Here is a 25,983-nt window from a genome sequence, read left to right on the forward strand (position 1 = left end):
TAAGGCATTAATAGTCATCCCGAGTTGACTATTATCGCATTAGAATCTATGCCCACTGGCACTCTGAGTTGATTATAAATGCCTTAAAATGTATATATATATATATATATGTATGTATTTCAATAATGATTTAAGATATCAGAACAGAACAGGATTTATTACACGTAAACTATACAGTTGTTTGCGTTTCATATACATTAATAAAGTAGAACGCACCTTAAATGCTTCCGATATGTATTTGCTTAACATAAAGGTGTCAGATGTGTTCTGTGTATTAAGCAGTTGCACAAGTTTAAATATACTTGGTCTAATTCTATAATAACCTGTAATATAAGTTTGTCTTAATTGGACATAAGGTGTACACTTAAATATAAAATGAAATTCGTCTTTTATTTCGTTCGAATCACAACTTGACAAAGACGTAAGTGACGCTCTAATCTATCATATCTGCCAGTATGAATTCTTAAATTATGCGAACATATACGTATTTTTGTGATAGAAATTCTAAGATTTCTTGACACAATATTGTCTAAATATGATTCAAACTCAAATGCAGTTTTAAGCACTCTATAAACAGTTAAACGCCATTTTCATTAAGACTTTCATGCCATTGTTGTAAATATTCGTCTATCAGGCGCTGTTTAAAAATGCAAATGAATTGGTTTTCGTTTAGCTGTGTATTATTACACCATACATAAATGAAGCCATACCGGGTGAGAAGTTTCTTAACCTTATTGAACCAATTATCTTGATTGTTATCAATGTCTAACATAGCGTCTTCTATGACAGATTGAGTAATTACATTATCACTTTTATTAAGTTTTAACCAATATTTTACAATACGTACATATCTATTTATATACAATGGGTATCTACCCAATTCACCGTATACAGCACATTTGAAGACGATTGTCTAACGCCTAGTACGGCTTTGCAAAATTTTAGATGTATCTTCTCTAGCTTAGTAGACTTCGTAAATCTCCAAATTTCTCATCCGTATGTAATAATAGATGAAACAAAGGCATCAAACAATTGCAAAGCTACCCTAGGTTTACATTCATACTTTTTGACAACAAGGTGTTTACTGCTTTTAAACCTTTTCCATATAATGTTTGGGTATTAAGGCTAAAATTACCACTATATTTTAAAGTTACTGCTAGATAGTTAAAATCATTTACAATGTCAACATCTTCGTTTGCATACACCCATTTTTCATTACGTTTTGTGCCACCTCTTTTGCGAAAAATTACAATTTTTGTTTTAGCAATATTGACCTCTAAGCCCCAGGTATTACAATAACTGTATAAACGGTCTAATGACATTTGTAAGTCTTCCGGGGCTTCACCAAGAACAACCATATCATCAGCAAATAACAATAAAATCAAACAAATATCACGTAAAGCTAAACCACAATCGTTTCTATTTTGTAAAAAACAATTCAAAGTCTTCCACAAATAATGAAAACATTGTTGGGGAAAGTATCTCTCCTTGCCTTAAGCCTACTGCTATATTAAAAAAGTCTGAATAGCTATTACAGTGTTTTACACAGGACTTTACTGACTGATACATATTGCATATTATACGTAACATTTTACCATCTCAATTGGATTTATACAACTTTAACCATAGCGCATTGAGATATATGGAATCAAAACAACGTTTCATGTCAATAAAACAGCAATACAAAAGTTTATTTAAGTTAAAGTATTTTTGCACAATTGACTGAAGAATAAACACAGCATCGACTGTAGACCTACCTCTTCTAAAACCAAACTGTGCATCAGAAATAACATTATTTTCTTCACACCATTTAGTTATTCGCTGATTAAGTACACATGTAAAACGTTTTGCAAAATTGCTTCATCAGATTTATCACCTTTCTTATGTAATGGTACGATTATACCCTTAGTCCAGGCGACTGGAAAATTCCCGGAGTTTAAAATAATATTGAAAATTCTTGTAATATATCCGCCCAATACGTCACATGCTTCTATAAAATATTAATTTAACAATTTATCTTCTCCAGGTGATTTATTCTTCTTAAGCAATAATATAGCTTTACAAACTGCATCGTATGTTATTGGGTGATCTAGGTCTCCGAAAACAGTACTTAAACTATTGAAATCATGGTTGGTATTAACATTTTCAGCCTCCTCATTTATAGCATGGGTTATATCCGCAAACATCTGCTCGAAATGATTTTTGAAATCTTTCATGGGTACATTTATATTCTTATTACTTGACTTTTGTGTATGGAAATATCTCCAAAAATCTAAAGGTTTATTACGTTTCAAATTTTCAAACTTTTTACAACGTTTAAATCTAAAAGCTCTGCGTTTCTTTGACACAGTAGTCTTATACACTCGTTTCAATCTACACAGTTCCAATCTATCTATATCTCCATGTGAATTATTATAGATATGTAGGGCATTTTTGTACAAATTCTTAGTATTTCTACATTCTTGATGGAACCATTTAGCCGAATCAGTTACAATACTTTTTTTCGAAACATGGAAAATTTATGATATGCTTAACAAATAAAGGGTCTACTACCTCAAGTGCAACATTAGTAAACGTATTTACAATATGATCAACATTTTGTACATCACTATTTTGGACTAAATTGTTAAAATTAATAGCTCTAGTAATCAGATTATTTCTAAAGTCATCTTTCTCCTCATCATTCCATTTAAAAAAATTCAGCCGAATATGGTTCTTCTTTAAATACATGTGTGTTACAAACAATATCGAAAGACAGTGGGGCATGGTCACTAAAATCATTAAAATGACAAACAGTAAAGTTTTGAACAAAATTTAAGTTATTTTCATTAATTAACAAATAGTCAATAACACTGAAACCTTTGGTATTAAAACATGTATACCTACGCCACAGTCCGAACCAAGGCGGCCATTTACTATTCTTAATGCAGTGGCTTTACATAAGTCCAATAATTTATTACCGTGAGAATTACTGCCCTTGTCCATCGAGTATCTCGGTAACGGGATATCTCATGCATAATTTTCATCATCAATATCAGGAACATAAGTGTCACAAATAGTACTATCGCTTTTACATGAAGTTCTGGCATTTAAATCCCCAGCAATCATAACAGTGCCTAATTAATTGTAATGATTTATATCATCACCGAGGCATTCGTAGAGATCAACGTCAACCAAATTTGCGATAGGCGATGAGTCAGCCCACATATACACTGCTGCAAGATATATGTCGTTATCATTATTAAAAAAATGCTTATCCATTTTAGCCATATAATAGTATCATGTGCATTCTTAACTATAGATATGCCTTCCTTAATGCTATTTCGTACATAAATTATAATACCGCCACTACTGCGTTCGGCATGCCTATGCCTATATTTCCGATAATAGTTAAAGCAGTGGAATCCTGAAAGATCAATTTTACTGGATTGACATGTCCATGATTCAGTCAAAATAATAACATCATGTTGCACAAGAAAAAATATTAAGTTTTGGTCCTCGCGCATCGCTCAACACCTGGCTAATTGACTCGAAGCCCCCTGGCGATTTCTGTGTATTTATACGTTTGTTTCCACTGAACTCATCGTCACTTTCACTCCTTTTCTTCTTATTTTTTCTATTTTTTCCAGTCATTTTAAATCAATGTAAAGTCCATGAAAAACTCTTTCTTATGGTATAACTTTAATGATTGTATTCCAAATAATTCGCGTTAAAGTCCCTAAAATTTGACCCCGTCCCCAAAACACGTCTGATCACTACAAAGTATATCCATATTCATATCGACAGACACAGCTGATTGCGATGGCTACAATCGTGTATTTAACACACACTCCTTCAAACTATTTTTTTTATTTCAAATAATAGTTGATCATGAAAAAATGTATTTTTGTAAATCGAAGTTCAAACTTTGGGTTATTTTTACTCCTATCATTATGTTTAAGTATATGTTAACTGGTTTATATTCCAGAGTGAAGATAGAATTTTTGAAGTTCGACATGGAAGAATCTGACGACTGCATGTTTGACTCACTTAAAGTGTTTGCCAGCGAACGAAATGGTATGTTCTAATGACGAGTATGTGTGACTCAATATATTTCTGTTCCTTCCCAATGAAACTGAAGGGACAAGCCGAGTGGTCAACACTTGAAATATAACCCCTGGTTGGAGTCACAATGCAATACATATTTATATCAGTTAAAACAATTTAATATTAATCTTGTCACGTGTGGGAAGGTATTGCATTGTGACTCCAACCAGGGGTTATATTTCAGGTGTTGACCACTTGGCTTGTCCCTTCAGTTTCATCGCAATATTTTGTTATTTATCCGTGTTCATGGTGTTTAGCAATTTCAAATCTTTTGAGAAATTTCTTTATGCATTTACCAGTGAACTAATTATTTCAGTTTCTGATTTGCTTGGCGGGCCCTACTGTGGAACCAGTCTTGCAGGCAGAACGTTGCTAAGCAACGGCAACTCCATGCGTTTAGAATTCAAAACAGATCATTCACTGTCCTTTGTTGGATTTACGGCGAAAGTTGAATTTGTATTAATAAGCCAAGGGAGCAAAGGTAAAACGCAAAATTGGAAACGAAAAATATAATAACTCAAACTTACATCCTGATTTTTCACGTAATCATCTAATATCAGATATACCGTGATGGTGTTTATCTTTATAAATTTTATCGACAACATATTTGAAAAGGAAATTCGTATTGTCATCTAGAAAACTAAGCTCAATTTCTCGAACATTCTTATTTTATTGGTTCATGTCAGGTGACAACTATATCACTTTGGCAATTTTAATCACTATGGATACCAAACCATTTTTATTCTGTTAATTAACTCTAATTATTATTTCAGATTGCGGCTGTGCAAGAGGGAAGGTCTGCGTTATACAGGGATATGAGTTATTGTAAGTGTTTGAAAGTATGTAATTAAACCTTTTTGCATGTTTTGAATAATAAGTAAATGTATTAATCTGATATTGTTACGATATGTGACATATGTCACGATGTAATTGGTATGCTTAGAGCCGCCTTCAATATTGATAATGTAATCGTACTCATTTTAAAATCCCCAGAATATCTTTAATTCATATAAAACTAACTGTTTAGAAACAGATGACTTTCTAGTTTCGTCTTTTCGACACGGACTCAAGAACGAAAAGACGACATTTGACATTTTGTCATCTTTCGTTGTGACATTTGTCACGTTTGCAAGGGGAAAAATACAACATTTGTCTTTTTATCCCACTCTTTTTGTTTCTATAGCTCTATCATACGTATAATAGTAACTACAAATGTTGCCCGCTTTTAACTTTTTAGGAATACGTGACGGACTGTTTTACATTTTTTATGTTGATGCATAATGTCGAAGCCATGTAAGATGTTCATGTACACCCTTAACAAAGCGAATAGAGAATTCAGAAATCAGCCACCACGACATTCAAGAATAACGCATCTATAGATATTCAATGTAGATGCGTGCTGCATACATGCATTTTAGTACAAGGTCACTACGACCGAACCCCAGATACTCTCGGGAAAGCTTAATAAAAAATGTGTACAACTGTACATTCGTTTTTCGTAATTTTTAATAATTTTATCTTTGCAAAGATGCGTGGGCGGGACAAACTGTGAGGTGAACACTTGTGACAATGGTGGAACTTGTGTGACGGACGGTCATAAAGACATCTGTCACTGCAGGACGGGATACTCAGGGGAGAATTGCAGAGAGGGAGGGGTGAGTAATGTTATGATGCAGAGAGGGAGGAGTGAGTAATGCCATGATGGGGAGAGGGAGGAGTGAGTAATGCCATGATGCAGGGAGGGAGGGGTGAGTAAGCAATGATGCAGAGAGGGAGGAGTGAGTAATGCCATTATGCAGAAAGGGAGGGGTGAGTAATGTCATGATGGGGAGAGGGAGAAGGGTGAGTAATGCATTGATGCAGAGAGGGAGGGGTGAGTAATGCCATGATGCAGAGAGGGAGGGGTGAGTAATGCCATGATGCGGAGAGGGAGGGGTGAGTAATGCCATGATGGGGAGAGGGAGGAGTGAGTAATGCCATGATGCAGGGAGGGAGGGGTGAGTAAGCAATGATGCAAAGAAGGAGGAGTGAGTAATGCCATGATGGAGAGAGGGAGGAGTGAGTAATGCCATGATGCAGAGAGGGAGGAGAGAGTAATGCCATCATGCGGAGAGGGAGGGGTGAGTAATGACATGATGCAGAGAGGGAGGAGTGAGTAATGCCATGATGCAGAGAGGGAGGAGTGAGTAATGCCATGATGCAGGGAGGGAGGAGAGAGTAATGCCATCATGCGGAGAGGGAGGGGTGAGTAATGCCATGATGCAGAGAGGGAGGAGTGAGTAATGCCATGATGGGGAGAGTGAGAACGGTGAGTAATGCAATGATGGGGAGGGGTGACAAATGCCATGATGCGGAGAGGGAGAAGAGTGAGTAATGTCATGATGCAGAGAGGGAGAAGGGTCAGTAATGCCATGATGCGGAGAGAGGGAGGAGTGAGTAATGCCATGAAGGGTAGAGGGAGAAGTGAGTAATACCATGATGCGGAGAGAGGGAGGAGTGAGTAATGTCACGATGTGGAGAGGAAGAGGGGTGTGTAATGCCACGATGCGGAGAGAGGGAGGAGTGAGTAATGCCACGATGCGGAGAGAGGGAGGAGTGAGTAATGCCATGATGGGTAGAGGGAGAAATAGGTAATGCCATGATGCGGAGAGAGGGAGGTATGAGTAATGCCACGATGTCGAGAGGAAGAGGAGTGTGTAATGACACGATGCGGAGAGGAAGAGGAGTGAGTAATGCCACGATGCGGAGAGAGGGAGGAGTGAGTAATGCCATGATGGGTAGAGGGAGAAATGGGTAATGCCATGATGAGGAGAGAGGGAGGAGTGAGTAATGCCACGATGTGGAGAGGAAGAGGAGCGAGTAATGCCACGATGCGGAGAGGAAGAGGAGTGTGTAATGTGACGATGCGGAGAGGAAGAGGAGTGAGTAATGCCACGATGTGGAGAGGAAGAGGAGTGAGTAATGCCACGATGTGGAGAGGAAGAGGAGTGTGTAATACGACCATGCGGAGAGGAAGAGGAGTGAGTAATGCCACGATGTGGAGAGGAAGAGGAGTGAGTAATGCCATGATGGGTAGAGGGAGGAGTGAGTAATGCCATGATGGGGAGAAGGAGGGGTGAGTAATGCCATGATGGGGAGAGGGAGGAGTAAGTAATGCAATGATGCAGAGGAAGAGGAGTGAGTAATGCCATGATGGGGAGAGGGAGAACGGTGAGTAATGCCATGATGGGGAGGGGAGGAGTGAGTAATGCACTGATGCAGAGGAAGAGGAGTGACTAATGCCATGATGGGGAGAGGGAGAACGGTGAGTAATGCCATGATGGGGAGGGGTGACAAATGCCATGATGCGGAGAGGGAGTAGGGTGAGTAATGCCATGATGCAGAGAGGGAGAAGGTTGAGTAATGCAATGATGGGGAGGGGTGACAAATGCCATGATGCGGAGAGGGAGAAGGGTGGGTAATGTCATGATGCAGAGACGGAGAAGTGAGTAATGCCATGATGCAGAGAGGGAGAAGGGTAAGTAATGCCATGATGCGGAGAGAGGGAGGATTGAGTAATGCCATGATGGGTAGAGGGAGAAGTGAGTAATGCCATGATGCGGAGAGAGGGAGGAGTGAGTAATGCCACGATGTGGAGAGGAAGAGGAGTGTGTAATGCCACGATGCAGAGAGGAAGAGGACTGAGTAATGCCACGATGTGGAGAGCAAGAGGAGTGTGTAATGCCACGATGCAGAGAGGAAGAGGACTAAGTAATGCCACGATGTGGAGAGAGGGAGGAGTGAGTAATGCCATGATGCGGAGAAAGGGAGGAGTGAATAATGCCACGATGTGGAGAGAGGGAGGAGTGAGTAATGCCACGATGTGGAGAGGAAGAGGAGTGTGTAATGCCACGATGGGGAGGGGAAGAGGAGTGAGTAATGCCACGATGGGGAGAGCAAGAGGAGTGTGTAATGCCACGATGCAGAGAGGAAGAGGAGTGAGTAATACCACGATGCGGAGAGGAAGAGGAGTTAGTAATGCCACGATGCAGAGAGGAAGAGGAGTGTGTAATGCCACGATGGGGAGAGGAAGAGGAGTGAGTAATGCTACAATGCGGAGAGAAAGAGGAGTGTGTAATGCGACGATGCGGAGAGGAAGAGGAGTGTGTAATGCCACGATGCGGAGAGGAAGATGAGTGAGTAATGCCACGATGTGGAGAGGAAGAGGAGTGTGTAATGCCACGATGAGGAGAGAGGGAGGAATGTGTAATGCCACGATGTGGAGAGGAAGAGGAGTGTGTAATGCCACGATGCGGAGAGAGGGAGGAGTGTGTAATGCCACGATGTGAAGAGGAAGAGGAGTGTGTAATGCCACGATGTGGAGAGAGGGAGGAGTGTATAATGCCACGATGTTGAGAGGAAGAGGAGTGTGTAATATCACGATGCGGAGAGAGGGAAGAGTGAGTAATGCCACGATGCGGAGAGAGGGAGGAGTTAGCAATGCCACGATGCAGAGAGAGGGAGGAGTTAGCAATGCCACGATGCAGAGAGGGATGAGTTAGTAATGCTACGATACAGAGAGAGGAAGGAGTTAGTAATTCCACGATGCGGAGTAATGAGATGGTGCGGAGAGGGTGGGGCGAGATATGCAATGATACGGAGAGGGAGGGTGAGGTAAGCCGTGATGAGGAGAGGGAGGAGTGAGCACAGAGATGGTGAGGAGAGGGAGGTTCGAGATATGCCATGATGCGGAGAAAGAGGAGTGAGTAATGCCATGATGCGGAGAAGGAGGAGTGAGTAATGCCATGATGCGGAGAAGGATGAGTGAGTAATGAGATGGTGCGGAGGGCGATTTACAAGGTATGTATGTTCAATTATGAGCAAGGGACTCATACCCGAAAATCTTTTTGCAAAAACCATCTGCGTTTTAAAAGATAAAATGTATGAAAACAGTAGTATGATATCTAAAACAGGTAGTTTCCAGTAGTATGTGATTCAGTTTGACAGAAAATGCAAGGCTTATTAGAATAATATTGAAAATTTTCAAAGACATGTAGAGTCATTATCTGAAATATGTTACAATATTTGAGATGAATACAGGGTTTAGTAAACACATGGTTTGGTGAATACAGGGTTTAGTAAACACATGGTTTGGTGAATACAGGGTTTAGTAAACACATGGTTTGGTGAATACAGGGTTTAGTAAACACATGTTTTGGTGAATACAGGGTTTAGTAAACACATGGTTTGGTGAATACAGGGTTTAGTAAACACATGGTTTGGTGAATACAGGGTTTAGTAAACACATGGTTTGGTGAATACAGGGTTTAGTAAACACATGGTTTGGTGAATACAGGTTTAGTAAACACATGGTTTGGTGAATACAGGATTTAGTAAACACATGGTTTGGTGAATACAGGGTTTGGTGGTTACATGGTTTGGTTTATACTGGGTTTGGTGAATACAGGGTTTGGTAAACACAAGGTTTGGTGGATACAAGGTTTGGTGGTTACATGGTTTGGTGGATACAGGGTTTGGTGAACACAGGGTTTGGTGAATCAAATTTTGGTGGATATATGGTTTGGTGAATACAGGGTTTGGTGTATACAGATTTTGGTGTATACATGGTTTGGTAAATACATGGTTTGGTGAATACATGGTTTGGTGGATACATGGTTTGGTGAATCAAGGTTTGGTGAATACATGGTTTGGTTGATACATGGTTTGGTGAATCAAGGTTTGGTGAATACAGGGTTTGGTGAATACAGGGTTTGGTGAATACAGGGTTTGGTAAACACAAGGTTTGGTGAATACAGGGTTTGGTGGATACATGGTTTGGTGGATACAGGGTTTGGTGAACACAGGGTTTGGTGAATCAAAGTTTGGTGGATATATGGTTTGGTGAATACAGGGTTTGGTGGATACAGGGTTTGGTGAATACAGGGTTTGGTGGATACATGGTTTGGTGAACAAAGGGTTTGGTGGATACAGGGTTTAATGGATACAGGGTTTGGTTGATACAGGGTTTGGTGAATACAGGGTTTGGTTGATACAGGGTTTGGTGAATACAGGGTTTGGTGAATACAGGGTTTGGTGAATACAGGGTTTGGTACAGGGTTTGGTGAATACAGGGTTTGGTTGGTGAATACAGGGTTTGGTGAATACAGGGTTTGGTGAATACAGGGTTTGGTGAATACAGGGTTTGGTACAGGGTTTGGTGAATACAGGGTTTGGTGGGTTTGGTGAATACAGGGTTTGGTGGGTTTGGTGAATACAGGGTTTGGTGAATACAGGGTTTGGTACAGGGTTTTGTACAGGGTTTGGTGAATACAGGGTTTGGTGAATACAGGGTTTGGTGAATACAGGGTTTGGTTGATACAGGGTTTGGTGAATACAGGATTTGATGAATACAGGGTTTGGTGGATACAAGGTTTGGTGAATACAGTGTTTGGTTGATACAGGGTTTGGTGAATATAGGGTTTGGTGGATACAAGGTTTGGTGAATACAGGGTTTGGTGGATACATGGTTTGGTGAATACAGGGTTTGGTTGATACAGGGTTTGGTGGATACAGGGTTTGGTGAATACAAGGTTTGGTTGATACAGGGTTTGGTTGATACAGGGTTTGGTGGATACAGGGTTTGGTGAATACAGGGTTTGGTTAATACAGGGTTTGGTTAATACAGGGTTTGGTTGATACAGTGTTTGGTGAATACAGGGTTTGGTGGATACAGGGTTTGGTGGATACAGGGTTTGGTGAATACATGGTTTGGTGAATACATGGTTTGGTTGATACAGTGTTTGGTGAATACAGGGTTTGGTTGATACAAGGTTTGGTGAATACAGGGTTTGGTGGATACAGGGTTTGATGAATACAGGGTTTGGTGAATACATGATTTGCGCATGGTGAATACAGGGTTTGGGGGATACAGGGTTTGGTGAATACAGGGTTTAGTGAATACATGGTTTGGTTAATACAGGGTTTGGTGGATACAGGGTTTGGTGAATACAGGGTTTGGTTGATACAGGGTTTGGTGAATACAGGGTTTGTGAATACAGGGTTTGGTTGATACAAGGTTTGGTGAATACAGTGTTTGATGGATACAGGGTTTGGTGAATACAGGGTTTGGTGTGTTGTATCTTTATATTGAATCCAATATTTAGATCCAAAAAGACAAAGCGTGATTAATATTTTGAGTTCTTTATTTTCAGTTGTCTCCAATATGTTTTTTTTATAATATGTTTCCAAATACTGAACTGAGCTATTTTTAATAAGCCCTGAAACAAACATAGGACGTAACTATAATTAAATTGTGAATAAAACAATGTACACAAATACAAGCAATAGAACACAAGACAAAATACACAAATACAGCGAGTTCCATTAATTCATGTAGGTTATTAAAACCGTTAATATAATTATATATATGGAACACACTACAAAGAAATTTACGATTCTTGATATACATAAAACACACACACCTAGAGTATAATCTCTAGTAGACTATAATCGTATATACTTCAGTTACTGATATGGAGGCAGACAGATTTCACGCTCATCCTCTTACATGTTTTATATGGTAAAGCTGAAACATGCATGTTAATAAATATTAAGTTATTTGTTAAAACACCATGTTAAATTCCAGCAATAGTAAATCTCAAATAACTATTTGAATCTCAATTGCAATACAAGTAGAATAAAAACAAAAGAAGCGTATACCTTTAATTTGATGTTTTCCCTTCCAATGAAATTTTATTAAATTAATTAGAACCATCACGCCATAAACCAAAATCAGAAATGTTCCTGAAACATTATTTGGCCGAGGCTCACCAAAAGCTTCAAACAAGACAAGAATACATGGTTTGGTGGATACAGGGTTTGGTTGATACAGGGTTTGGTGGATACAGGGTTTGGTGGATACAGGGTTTGGTGGATACAGGGTTTGGTGGATACAGGGTTTGGTGAATACAGGGTTTGGTGAATACATGGTTTGGTTGATACATGGTTTGGTAAATACAGGGTTTGGTGGATACAGGGTTTGGTGAATACAGGGTTTGGTGCAGGGTTTGGTGAATACAGGGTTTGGTGGATACAGGGTTTGGTGAATACAGGGTTTGGTGAATACAGGGTTTGGTACAGGGTTTGGTAGATACAGGGTTTGGTGAATACAGGGTTTGGTACAGGGTTTGGTGAATACAGGGTTTGGTGAATACAGGGTTTGGTACAGGGTTTGGTGAATACAGGGTTTGGTGGATACAGGGTTTGATGGATACAGGGTTTGGTGAATACAGGGTTTGGTACAGGGTTTGGTGGATACAGGGTTTGGTGGATACAGGGTTTGGTGAATACAGGGTTTGGTGAATACAGGGTTTGGTACAGGGTTTGGTGAATACAGGGTTTGGTGGATAGAGGGTTTGGTGGATACAGGGTTTGTTGGATACAGGGTTTGGTGAATCGAAGTTTGGTGGATACAGGGTTTGGTGAATACAGGGTTTGGTGAATACATGGTTTGGTGGATACAGGGTTTGGTGGATACAGGGTTTGGTGGATATAGGGTTTGGTGGATACAGGGTTTGGTGGATGCAGGGTTTGGTGAAGACAGGGTTTAAAATTGATGCAGGACTTTTTGAACACAGGGTTTGGTGAAGACTGGGTTTGGGATGGATACAGGGTTTGGTGGATACAGGGTTTGGTGGGTACAGGGTTTGGGATGGATACAGGGTTTGGTGGATATAGGGTTTGGTGGATACAGGATTTGGGATGCATACAGGGTTTGGGATGGAGACAGGGTTTGGTGAATACACGGTTTGGTGGATACAGGGTTTGGTGGTTTCAGGGTTTGGTGAATACAGTTTTTGGTGACTACAGGGTTTGGTGTATACAGGGTTTGGTGAATACCGGGTTTGGGATGGATACAGGGTTAGGGATGGATACAGGGTTTGGTAGATACAGGATTTGGGATGGATTCAGGGTTTGGGATGGTTACAGGGTTTTGTGAATATATGGTTTGGGATGGATACAGGGTTTGGTGGATACAGGATTTGGTGGATACAGGGTTTGGTGGATACAGGTTTTGGTGGATACAGGGTTTGGTATGGATACAGGGTTAGGGATGGATACAGGGTTTGGTATGGATACAGGGTTAGGGATGGATACAGGGTTTGGTAGATACAGGGTTTGGGATGGATTCAGGGTTTGGGATGGATACAGGGTTTTGTGAATACAGGGTTTGGGACGGAAACAGGGTTTGGGATGGATACAGGGTTTTGTGAATACAGGGTTTGGGACGGAAACAGGGTTTGGGATGGATACAGGGTTTTGTGAATATATGGTTTGGGATGGATACAGGGTTTGGTGGATATAGGGTTTGGGATGGATACAGGGTTTGAGATGGATACAGGGTTTGGGATGGATACAGGGTTTTGTGAATACAGGGTTTGGGATGTATAGAGGGTTTTGGATGGATACAGGGTTTTGTGAATACAGGGTTTGGGATGGATACAGGGTTTTGTGAATACAGGGTTTGGGACGGAAACAGGGTTTGGGATGGATACAGGGTTTTGTGAATATATGGTTTGGGATGGATACAGGGTTTGGTGGATACAGGGTTTGGTGAATACAGGGTTTAGTGGATACAGGGTTTGGTGGATACAGGATTTTGGATGGATACAGGGTTTGGTGGATACAGGGTTTGGTGGATACAGGGTTTGGTGAACACAGGGTTTGGTGAACACAGGGTTTGGGATGGATGCAGGTTTTGTTAAAATAAGCTGTGTGAAGTTTTCATACGACAATGGACATTGGACATTTAAAAATAAAAGTCGTGCCAGCACGACATTGGTTATTGGACATTCAAGAATGAAATTTGTGCTGGCATTGGACATTCAAAAAAATGAAAGTCGTGCCAGCACAACATTGGACATTCAAAAATGAAAGTCGTGTGCTGGCACAACATTGAACATTAGAGGTTTTCTTAGGTTTACTTAGATCTGTTCACAAAATGGCTGATTCCTTTCTAATATCAGGTTTTTGATTGGTCACCAAAAGTATGCATACTTTGTATTAGTTATATTTAAAAAAAAACGTCTGCGATAATTATAAAAGTAATAAAGTGTGAAACGAAAGAGCTAGTTAAAGCTATATTGTTTCAGCGGATTATATTAAGCAATAAAAATATAATACCTGCACTGAATATATCCCGGCTTCGTTTCGCGAGTCCAATCTCATCTTGGATGACGGAACTTTGTACTGTTAGAATAGGTCTGGAGAATATTTGCGTGACAGAAGCGCTTATACACGATGTTTTACGATGGGCGCTCAGCGGAGTGTCCACCTTTGATGGATTAAAACTAGGGATGCAAACGAATGGCAAAACTGACATTCGAATATTCGGTAATTCTTTCGAACGAATATCCGAATAATCGATTACCAAAATGCATATTTTAGAATTTGTAGTAAACTATTATTATTAATCGCTGAAGTAATAGCCGGGGAATTTTAACCCTACTTTGTCGCAGCCAGTACGCGCAGCAGACCCTGATTTTCCATAACAATATCGAATTATTTCAATTTGCCTGCGTTCATTTTTGTAAACAATGTGAAATAAGCTGGAGTGCTGGTCAAATGGCGTTATGTGCCAATGGAACGTCTTTCCGTAAGACGAGAGCCTCGTTCTGTGATTTAATTCTGCTAAATTTAACTATGGAAAAGCCATTGATTTGCGATTTGCACAGAAGACAACACATTGGTGTGAATGCCGATTCCTCAAATCCTTAATTAGCAAAGGCATTTCAATTTAACGAAAATGATTGAGCATTTTTATGTTTCTTGTCTATTAGCCAAATATTGGAAACATTACAATGGACTTTTTATAGTACCCGACGTTTTGTCCCTAGATGTCATATGAATCGTGTACAGTGTATTGTCATCACATTCACACCTCTGGCATTAGGGGACAAACGTTGTTAAAACAAGACAAACGAACTGTATACGTTTGATCGAATATTCGTTTGCATCCCTAATTAAAACTATCCAAATTGACATAAGACGTATGCTGTATATCAACAATAATATCAAATAACACAATTTACGACTAAATGAAAACAAAATAAATCGATTGCACCAATGCGTTCCACAAAACATTATTTCATATTGAGGTTATACAATAATAGTATTATATATTGTTCAATATGTATTGATATATCTACAGCCTATATTTATAGAATGACTATCCGAACAATTTTTATTTCAATTTATTGGTGCCAATATCTGCAATATTTCATAAATACCGTGCTCAATAAAAAATACGGATTCAAAAATGAACAACAGTTGAGATCGACTAAAGTACTGGTCCCGTATTAAACATCATTGGAAGTCTCTGTCTATCTTGGGTCCGAAATTGTCATCTATTAACGAGACAACTGGTCAGTACGACATTTGTTTTTTTAATGTCCAATGTCCAATATCGTGCCAGCACGACATTGATTTTTGAATGTCCAATGTCAAATGTCGTGTCAGCACGACTTGCATATTTGAATTTCCAAAGTCGTGCTTGCACAACATTCATTTTTGAATGTCCAATGTTGTGCTGTCACGCGATTCATTTTTGAATGTCCAACGTCCAATGTCCTGCCAGCACGACTTTCATTTTTGAATGTCCAATGTCGTGCTGGCACAACATTCATTTTTGAATGTTCACTGTCCAATGTTGTGCTGGCAGGACATTCATTTTTGAATGTTCAATGTCCAATGTCGTGCCAGCACTACTTTTGCTTGCAAAACATTCATTTTTGAATGTCCAATGTCGTGCTGGCACTACTTTCAGTTTTGAATGTCCAATGTCAAATGTTTGAATGAATTTGGTGAATATAGGGCTTGGGCGGGATGCAGGGTTTGGTGAATACAGGGTTTTGTGAATACATGATTTAGTGGAAACAGGTTGTTGTAAATACAGATGGGTGCTGGGTTTGGTGAATACAGAGCTTGGGATGGATGCTGGCTTTGGTGTATACAGGTTGTTGTATCTACAGAGCTTAGGATGGATACAGAGATTGGTGAAAACAGGTTGTTGTAAATACCGAGCTTAGGATGGATGCACGGTTTGGTGAAGATAGAGCTTGGGATGGATGCAGGCTTTGTTGTATAAAAGGTTTGGTGTATACAGGGTTTGGTGTATAAAGGGTTTGGTGAATACAGGGTTTGGTGAATACAGGCTTTTGTGTATAATGGGTTTGGTGAATACAGGGTTTGGTGTATACAGGGTTTGGTGTATAATGGGTTTGGTGTATACAGGTTTTAGTGTATACAGGCTTTTGTGTATAATGGGTTTGGTGTATACAGGGTTTGGTGTATAAAGGGTTTGGTGTATAAAGGGTTTGGTGTATACAGGCTTTGATGTATAAAGGCTTTTGTGTATACAGGGTTTGGTGTATAAAGGGTTTGGTGAATACAGGGTTTGGTGAATACAGGCTTTGGTGTATAAAGGCTTTTGTGTATACATGGTTTGGTGAATACAGGCTTTGGTGTATAAAGGCTTTTGTGTATACAGGGTTTGGTGAATACAGGCTTTGGTGTATAAAGGCTTTTGTGTATACAGGGTTTGGTGAATACAGGGTTTAGTGTATACAGGGTTTGGTGAATACAGGGTTTGGTGAATACAGGCTTTGGTGTATAAAGGCTTTTGTGTATACATGGTATGGTGAATACAGGCTTTGGTGTATAAAGGCTTTTGTGTATACAGGGTTTGGTGTATAAAGGGTTTGGTGTATAGAGGCTTTTGTGTATACAGGGTTTGATGTATAAAGGGTTTGGTGAATACAGGGTTTGGTGAATACAGGCTTTGGTGTATAAAGGCTTTTGTGTATACAGGGTTTGGTGAATACAGGGTTTAGTGTATACAGGGTTTGGTGAATACAGGGTTTTGTGAATTCAGGGCTTGAGATGGATGCAGGGTTTGATAAATACCGGGTTTGGTGATATAATTTGTTGATAAATGATTTTTTTTATTTAAAACCATATTTTATAATCAGGTTTCGTTTATACTATATTTCACAATACGTTTTGTTCTTGTAGTCATCTGCTGGTTACCTCGAGTTTGAGCAACGGCCACAAGATAGGACGGTGAAACGGCAGAAACAAGCGACAGCTTTCTGTGCTGTGAAACGCCCTACAAACGGCGATTTAGTTGAATATTCATGGTTTGTTGAAATTAAATTAAATTTAGCCCTTTAATTAGTTTTGTATATTTTGCTTTGATGTGTTTCAATAAGGTTATTGGGTAGTATGCGGGACGTAATATTTTGGGGCTACTGTATTTCTTTTATTGAGTATGACGATTATCAATGATTTTTTTAAGCCGATGGGATATCATTACTGTCATCATTGCTATAATTGTGGTGTATTGGGATTTATTGGAACTATTTCAGTTACATACCCCGCTTTCTAAAGGTTGTTCTTTTTAAATCTACTTTTTGTCGCAGTATTGACTCCGCCAAAATCCTGAATGTTAACAGGTTCAAGCGAATGCCTTTCGACCAAAGAACGCATGCAGTTATGTGACAAAACCACAACTATTGAACTGTGCTAAAACTAAAAGCCAAGAAATTTGTAGGTTGTTTGAGGGACAGCCGATACTGGAATACCGTAAATCTATCGAGTATGGTGACAAAGGCAACGGCCTTCTAGAGGTGGGTTTGAGATTTTAAAACTCCATGGGAGTTGCTTATGTATGTATTATCACACCTTATTGTTAAACCGAAATGTGTTACAACTCGCCAATGCTGTTATATTTTGGCATATTACTGCCTTAAGATAAACAATTAGCGCCTAAATCTTGAATGCATTTATAGCTAAGTGGTAACACGAATCTTACTACGTTAACCAGTTAGTATGTCAGTTATTAAGTGGAATTCGCACACCATAACTAGTTAACTTGTTAGCGCCCGAATCTGGAATGCATGTATAGCTAAGTGGTAACACGATTCTTCTTACGTTGACCAGTTAGTATGCTACTTATTAAATGGTATTCGCAAACCATAATTATGTAACCTGTTAGTGTTGTAAAGCTTAAAAAGGTATAGGTGGCAGTTCTGGGCAGTTTCACGCCTGTTTTTAGTCTTATGATATTTATCTTACCAAAAAGGTAACTCGAATATTAACTAGATAATTATCGCGAAAATTAAGTGGTTAACACGAACGCTACCAGGTTATCTTACGGCAGTAATATTCCACCATACGAACGTTAACAGATTATCTTATGGCAGTTATATGCCACCATACTGTTTTATAACATTTTCTAAAATAAAGTCTTGCAAATGCCGTTTGACTGGCCACTCTTGCTAATTGGGCACATATCTAAGGGACAATGTTAACCTCTTGGAATGCGTCTGAAACATTGTCTTGTTTTATTTTTAAAATTAACACTTTGAAAGATCGATTGATATTATTGACAAGACAATCCCTAGCCAACGGTTCTTTAATTACTCGAATTGAACAAGCAACTTAAATACAAGCGCAAGCCTCTTTGACTAGGTCTAAACATTGTCATCGATTACAGATTAAGAAGTTTACTGAGCAGAACGAAGGACAGTATACTTGCCTAGCACGGGCAGGGAACCTTACTGCGGAACATATCTTCTTCATGACGATGGTCAATGACTGCAAATTAGGTAGGCTGTTAAAACGGACATTAAATAAAGGTCTACATATGATAATAATCTTATAATCTATTTATACTTTATATTTTATATTTTATGGCATTGGGTATACCAATCAATCAAATTTATTGGCATATCGGCACATTTGCCTTGCGCCATTTACAAATATAACCATAAATTTATGGCCAAGACGTACAAATAACATGACAAACAATGAACATACAAGTAAACATAAATAAACTTTATATAAGTGTTACAACATTAAGCAAAAAATTATTTTGTATTTACATGATAACATTAAAATTTGACTGGTCTATATTAAAATACTCTACACGTTAAATTTTGAATTTATTAAGAAGCAGCTAATTCTTGTAACTTTTCATTTCTTAGTTTCATAGCATAGAAAACAAATGTTGCAAGATTGTTAACATGTTTACGGTTTCTATTTAACATAATGTGCTTAAAGTTAGCCTGAGGTGGCCAACTTGACCTTATACAATATTTAATTCTTAATTCTGAGTATGCACTGCAACATAAAAGAAAGTGATATTCTGATTCTAAAACATTTTACGTACAGAGTTTACATAATCTATCATGTCTATTTACATTATCATATCTACCAGTTTCTATATACAGTGAATGCGATGAAAGTCTAAATCAAGATAGTTATTTTCTATATTTTTCGTTGGTTACAATATCTATGTAATCTTCATGCACAAAACTATTTTTATACATACAAAAATATTTCATCTTTGGTTGATTTGATAATGTATCATGGCACGTTTGTAAATATTGATCTCTTAATCTTTGTTCTAAGAAAGGTAAGTAATTTGTTTCGGGATTAAAGTCATCAAGTATATTTCCAAAACCGAGATTATTCAACAGCCTTTTAAGAGAGCTATCATACACATTTGCATTAGAATTTACAAACACGTTCCTATGACTTTCAAACATCTGGTAAATTAATGAATCAGGGTTCCTCATTACTTTGGTCCAAAATTTTAATGATCTTTCTTTACATGTAACTGACAACAGAAAACGTCCAAGTTCATCCAAAATAGCCACATTAGATGTTTGTGATTTAACCCCTAATAGAAGCTTACAAAACTTAAGATGTAGATTATCTATTTCTTTATAACCATATACGCCCCAGACTTCCGAACCATACGTGAGTATGGGCAACACGAGGGAATCAAAAAGGGCTAGCTTAGTTTTAACATCAAGAGGGACTCTACTAAAAACGGAAAGTAAGCTATTATATGCTCTAAGAGCCTGCTCACTGAACTTTTTACAGCAAAACGCATGTTGCCCGTGTTTGTAAAATTGATACCTAGATAAGTGAAATCCTCAACTATTTCAACAACTTTGTCATTGATCATCCACTGGAAATTGCATTGACTTTTTCTTTTTTCAAAGATACATATTTTAGTTTTATTAGTATTGATTTTAAGTCCCCATTTGATAGAGTATTCATATACCGAGTCTAGCTGATGTTGAAGACTAACAGGATTTGTAGTAAATAATGCAATGTCATCAGCAAATACTAGCATAAATATAGATAATAAATTGATGTCAGAGTCAGTCTTGCTAAGTAGATCAATATTATCCTTTACATCGTTAATAAATGATATAAAAAGTAATGGGGAAAGGGGTTCACCCTGTTTAACACCAAGTGATATATCAAAAAATTCAGAATATGACATAGTACTTGAATCTTTTATACATGCTTTAACATTTTCATATATCAATTTTATCATTCGAATCATCTTTGAGCTAATACCAGTTTGCACAAGTTTTATACACAGTATAACAGTATCAAAGGCTTTCTCATAATCTATAAACGCACAGTATAATTTGTTCTTAAAGTTAGTAATATTTTGAATTAACAAATGCAATCAGCAGTACTACGACTATTTCTAAAACCAAACTGGGCCTCATTGAGAACCTCATTTGATTCACACCACTTATTTATTCTATTTCTTAAACAAAGTGAGAATGTTTTAGCTAAAATATTGACAAGAGTTATTCCCCTGTAATTCGATGGGTTCAAGTGGTCGCCCTTCTTATAAATAGGTACAATGGCCCCTTTTGTCCAATCATCAGGATAAATTTCATTATCAAAAATAAAGTTGAATATCTTCATGAGTATCTCATGAATATATTCAACTTTATTTTTGATAATGAAATTTATCCTGATGAAATTATTTCCTGGGAAATAAACTCTTTACAATCTATATAGAAATCAGCAACATTATTCGATAAATCACAACTTTTAAATCGTTTCATCCGGAAGAAATCGTTTTAACAATCTCATCGACTGTAAATGCACAATCAAGTTCATCAACATTGACATCATTATAAATGTCATCGGCTTCCTCTGGGTCAAAGCTACTTGGATGAGGATTACTCGACATATTTTTAAAATGCTCAACAAAATCATCAATATTAATATCATTAGCATTAGTTCATTTTTTTGAATTATATTTGTGTATATATTTCCAAAACTTTCTTGGATCAGTTTTACTTAACGTAGATAATGTATGTTTTTCCTTAGCGTAGTATTTACGCTTAGCGTTAGCTTTAACGCTACATAGTCTGTTTCTAGAAGCTTAAAAAGCATTCTATTATTATCAGTGGGTTTTACCTTATATTCTCGTTTTTTTCTTATAGAAATCATTTTTGCATGATTTACATTCATCATCAAGCCAAGGAGCAGTGTTAACTTTCCTTGGCCTATTAACAGAGTTTGAATTTGAAACAGTTATACCATTAATTGCATACGATATATCAAAAACAAGTTTGGAAAAATCTTCAATGCATGTGTTTACATTTGAAACCCCATTCAACAAATTTGACAAAATTGTATCAAATATTGTTTTGTTTTCATTTAATTTTGTGTTTAATAGATCCTTATTATTGGAGTTCCAAGAAACTTTATCATATGAATGCTGTGTGTTAACACCTCTCATATTACAAAATTTGAATGTAAATTCAATAGGACAATGATCCGAGAATTCCGTTAAATCCGACACATCAAAACTATCAATCAAAGTGAACATGTTATAATTTACAATAATATAATCGACAACACTAGCGGCTAAACGGTTCCTTATTAGGTTATGGCATGTAAATTTCCCACTTTCCAGCCGCCCATTAACAGTAAAAATACTATTTTCCTTGCATATATTTAAAAGCTTATTTCCAAAGCCGTTAATTTGATTATCCATTGAACATCTCTAGGGTATTTTATCAAACGGTAAATCAGTAATAGGCCATATCGATGAATCGGTCAAGGTTAATATTTTCAACCAGATCCGACCTTTGTCCTATTCTACCGTTAAAATCTCCTGTAAGCATAATGTCACCTAATTGCCCGTAGTTAATTATGTCAGACGACAATTGGTCATGTAGAAGTCATATTCAAATAATTGTGAATTTCTATTTTTATAAACATCCGATCCTTCTGGAGGTACATAGCAACTACAAATAAAACAAATCATTCTGAGTACCAAAATAATTTTTGCAAAGTTTAAACCAAAGTATACCTTTTTCATTTTTAGAAACAAGTTTGATATGACCAAAATATTTCTTTTTATAATAAACTATTACACCGCCGCTGTGGCGCTTTGCTTTTTTGTTACATTTTGGACGTGGACAGGAAAAGCTAAGATAATTGTCAATATTAGCATTTGTCGATTTAGCTAACCACGTTTCAGAAAAAAATAAGAATGTCATAATTTGATATGAAGTTCAAGAAATTGTTATCATTTAACTTTGAAGAAAGTCCTTGCACATTCCAAGAGATACAGCGGAGCTGCTTCTGTGCGGTGTCCTATGGGTCTATCCGTGCGTTGCTCTGGTTTCCGGTATTCGGCGGGTTCTGTGAGCCGCTTCCGGGATCCTCTCGGTGCTCGCTTCTTCCGGAGGCAGCAGGGCTCCTGTCCGTACGACCAGCGTCTGATTGGCGCTGATTCCATGGTCGCCTACGGGGCAGTTCCGGTACAGGGCCAGCAGGGGGCTTATCGTGCGTATAGCGTGCCCTATCTATGAACAAGGTGTCGTATGACAAGTAGGCGTCCTTACCCTGCCTTCTGGCCTGCACTAGATACGGGAGTAGTTTGCGACGCCTTTCCTGAATAACCTTAGGAAACTGTTCACCGACACTGTATGCAGACCCTCTCAGCTGTGTACGGGCTGCTTCCCTAGCAGTCACTCTATCACCGTATAAAAATGAATTTGGTGACGATTGGTCGGCGTTTACCCTGTTCAAACTTTCCTAAGCGGTGCGCCCGATCTATTTTAAAGTTTGAACTGGCGTTGTCTATTTTAAGTTCATTGTCACAGAATGCCAAAAAAAATTCAATGCATTTTTCCGACTTGCGGGATTCAAACGTATTTTCTTCTGCAATATTAAAAAACAACAAATTGTCTCTCATTGATCTTAATTGTAAGTCTATCATGTCTTCGTTTAATTCGGCATTAGTTTTCTGCATTTTTTTCAAGATTTTGACTTAGGGCCTCGTTATAATTCTTTTGTTCACTTAAATGTTTTTCCACGGATTTGAGCTTTTGGTTTAGTTCTTCACACACTTGGCTGTCATAGTTTCTGCTTATTTCTAGTTCCACCATTTGCTTATTTGTTTCAACTACTTGCTTTTCAAGAGAAATAACTTTTTATTCTACTATGTTTACTTTCGATGTAACGTTTTTCACATCAGCCTCAATTTTATCGAGTTTATTTAATTTGTTCTCCATGGACTTTTGGCGAAATTCAATTTATCCGAGCTTCGACATTATGGCGTTATACATGCCTTAGTCTTGGACCGTAGGCGTTGCACTGGTCGTCTGCGATGTTTGGGGGGTGAATTGCGGCGATAGAATACCGTCAGCTTGTTATGTTACAACGACACAAAGCATTGAACTATCTGTTATCACGGTAGTTTAACTCGATCTGCTCAGCATAATAAATATTCAGCTGAATAGCACAACCGAGAGCAGTGTAGGTACCTGTGTCATCTTTTTTATCTAAATGATCGTGTTATGACTGTCAATCCACCTACTACAAAAAAAGAAACAAAAACACCTAGAATTGCATTGATTGGGTGTTTTCCAGACTTATATGAAAACATAACAATATGACATATTTAATAAACAGTTTGTTCGGCGTTTCGCTACCGACATATTTAGATGCTGGTAGGTAGGTTATCTTGTTTAGCTTTAAAGTCCTAACCTTAGTTGCTTAATCTATTTTGAAATATACTGTTTAAATGTTTAAATTTTAAATGTATAAGCTGTATTAAAACGTGTGTTTATGCTTCATTGCTTAAGCTTTAAGCAAAATACCAAAAAGAGCACCATTTGTATAAACAATGTCAAACTTTACGAAAAGGAGCCTTACTCAATGATAATTAAAGCCAGAAAAACTGTTGCTGTTACAAGTGCTACATTCCGTTTCAATATCTTCAACGTTTTTCTGGTGCGGTTAATGTTTTGAACGCTGAAGCCAACACCAATACCAATGCTAATTACAATCTCCTTTTATTATTTCTTCTGTTTAGATAAGGGTGGTTAACATATATCAATAGACTAGCCCATTTGCCAAACAACTCAATGGTGATCTTTCTTTAACGACACATATATGTATGCCTACAAACCTTGGTGTCAAAGATTAGCTTACACATAACGTTGTGACAATGTTGTAACAATCTTACCTCTAACATTGACTTAATGTTATGCATAACATTGTTAAAACGTTATGAGTGGTGATGTTTTCATAACGTTGTGGCAACGTTACTTTGGCGACCAACATATAACCTTCTAACAACGTTATAACTACATGATAAGGCATTGTTGTCTCAACATAGTGGCAAGGTCATCGCAAACATTTTCTTAACGTTATGGATGTTTAAGATATGTCACGATTCGCCATATAATCAACAATTTTATCAAAAGAGTTCTGGAAATATATGACAAAGCAAGGTAAGGCCTAAAAATAGATTATGTGGTTTGGGTAACATGGTCCCCAAGAATAGGTAGGGTAGGTCGGGATTTTTTTTTTATTTTTTTTTTATTTGGTACATGTTTGTTTGCATTGTTAATGTCCTTTTTCAGCAGAATTTCAGTTATATAAGGACATTGCTGAGCATCGCTGCAGTTAGGTGGTGTGCCATTGCTAGTTTTTATGTCATTCGTCACACACCTTCCGAAAGCAAAACATATTGATATTTAAATGTGACAATACTGACCTGCTTCAGCATCTCAAAAATATTTCTCTGCCATTCTCCAAGAAGTAAAGTTAGGAATAATTTATAAACTGTACAAATGACAACAGACACAGGTTTCAGTCCCAGTTTAAAAGAAAGTCACATTTTGTCAGGCACCAGCCTATGTCAGAACTCCCAGTATTTTATATTTCCTTTCTAAATAGATACTAGTAGTATGTTTGCCCTGCTGCTATTTTATTTAAACTATTTTCTTATGATTGCATCTGACAAGTGAAAAGGGTCATGCCTTGTCCTGCAGTGGTGGGTGGGGTATATTAAAATTAGACCGGCATTCAATCTTATGTGTGGGAAAACTTATACTCTTATCCACAGACATTTTGTTCCATTGTATATACATTACTCTGAAGAGCGAAAAGTCGGAGAATTTCCCGATAAATTGTACGACAGGAATATCGTACACTTGTTCTTCGTACAAACGGGTCCATGGCCCCTTGTTGGATGTTGACATGTCAATCTCGGATACAGATCCCGGCGCGAACAAAAACATTAACTCTACATCTTCGAAACTAATCTTGGGTGTTATGAGCTTAAACTCCCGTCGTTCTGGAGTGTTGTTTTTTTTCGCAACTCGCACCAAAAAAAAAAAACAGTAGGGTCGGCGATATTTTCCAGATAGGGTCGGGTGACCCGAACCACACATTTTTTTAGGCCTAACTAACATATTTCCTGCACGAGTTGGATAAAGGTGTGTATTATATGGTGAGGAGTATCATATTCCTTTTATCTCGTGTTCTTTACAATGAAAAATAGCAAAAACGACCAGACATGTTCACCTGCTTTTGTGATGAGCCGAATACCACAAAGCATTACCTTGATCTGCGTTACATGCATTACAGAAATAAGTACTCGGAATGATTTAAAATCAGATACATCTCGGTTAAATTCTGTTTAGATTTAGAATGCATACTAAACCGTTATCCAGTAAGAAATACAACAAAAACTAATTTAATACTTTGAACAAAAACTGCTTTCTTTTAAAT

At 37.9% G+C, this 25,983-nt stretch overlaps 1 protein-coding gene across 1 annotated transcript in view; it reads left to right on the top strand.

Annotated features, from left to right (window-relative positions):
- LOC128216514 (uncharacterized) overlaps positions 1 to 25,983 on the top strand; it is a 106,540-nt gene that overhangs the window by 35,010 nt on the left and 45,547 nt on the right. The window contains exons 9-15 of the mRNA XM_052923099.1: positions 3,968 to 4,056; positions 4,403 to 4,567; positions 4,860 to 4,911; positions 5,615 to 5,741; positions 17,137 to 17,261; positions 17,675 to 17,750; positions 18,620 to 18,731. Of these exons, the coding sequence (XP_052779059.1) occupies positions 3,968 to 4,056; positions 4,403 to 4,567; positions 4,860 to 4,911; positions 5,615 to 5,741; positions 17,137 to 17,261; positions 17,675 to 17,750; positions 18,620 to 18,731 (746 nt within the window). The remainder of the gene's footprint in view (positions 1 to 3,967; positions 4,057 to 4,402; positions 4,568 to 4,859; positions 4,912 to 5,614; positions 5,742 to 17,136; positions 17,262 to 17,674; positions 17,751 to 18,619; positions 18,732 to 25,983) is intronic.

The sequence above is a fragment of the Mya arenaria genome, chromosome 14 (genome assembly GCF_026914265.1).
Source record: "Mya arenaria isolate MELC-2E11 chromosome 14, ASM2691426v1".
NCBI lineage: Eukaryota > Metazoa > Mollusca > Bivalvia > Myida > Myidae > Mya > Mya arenaria.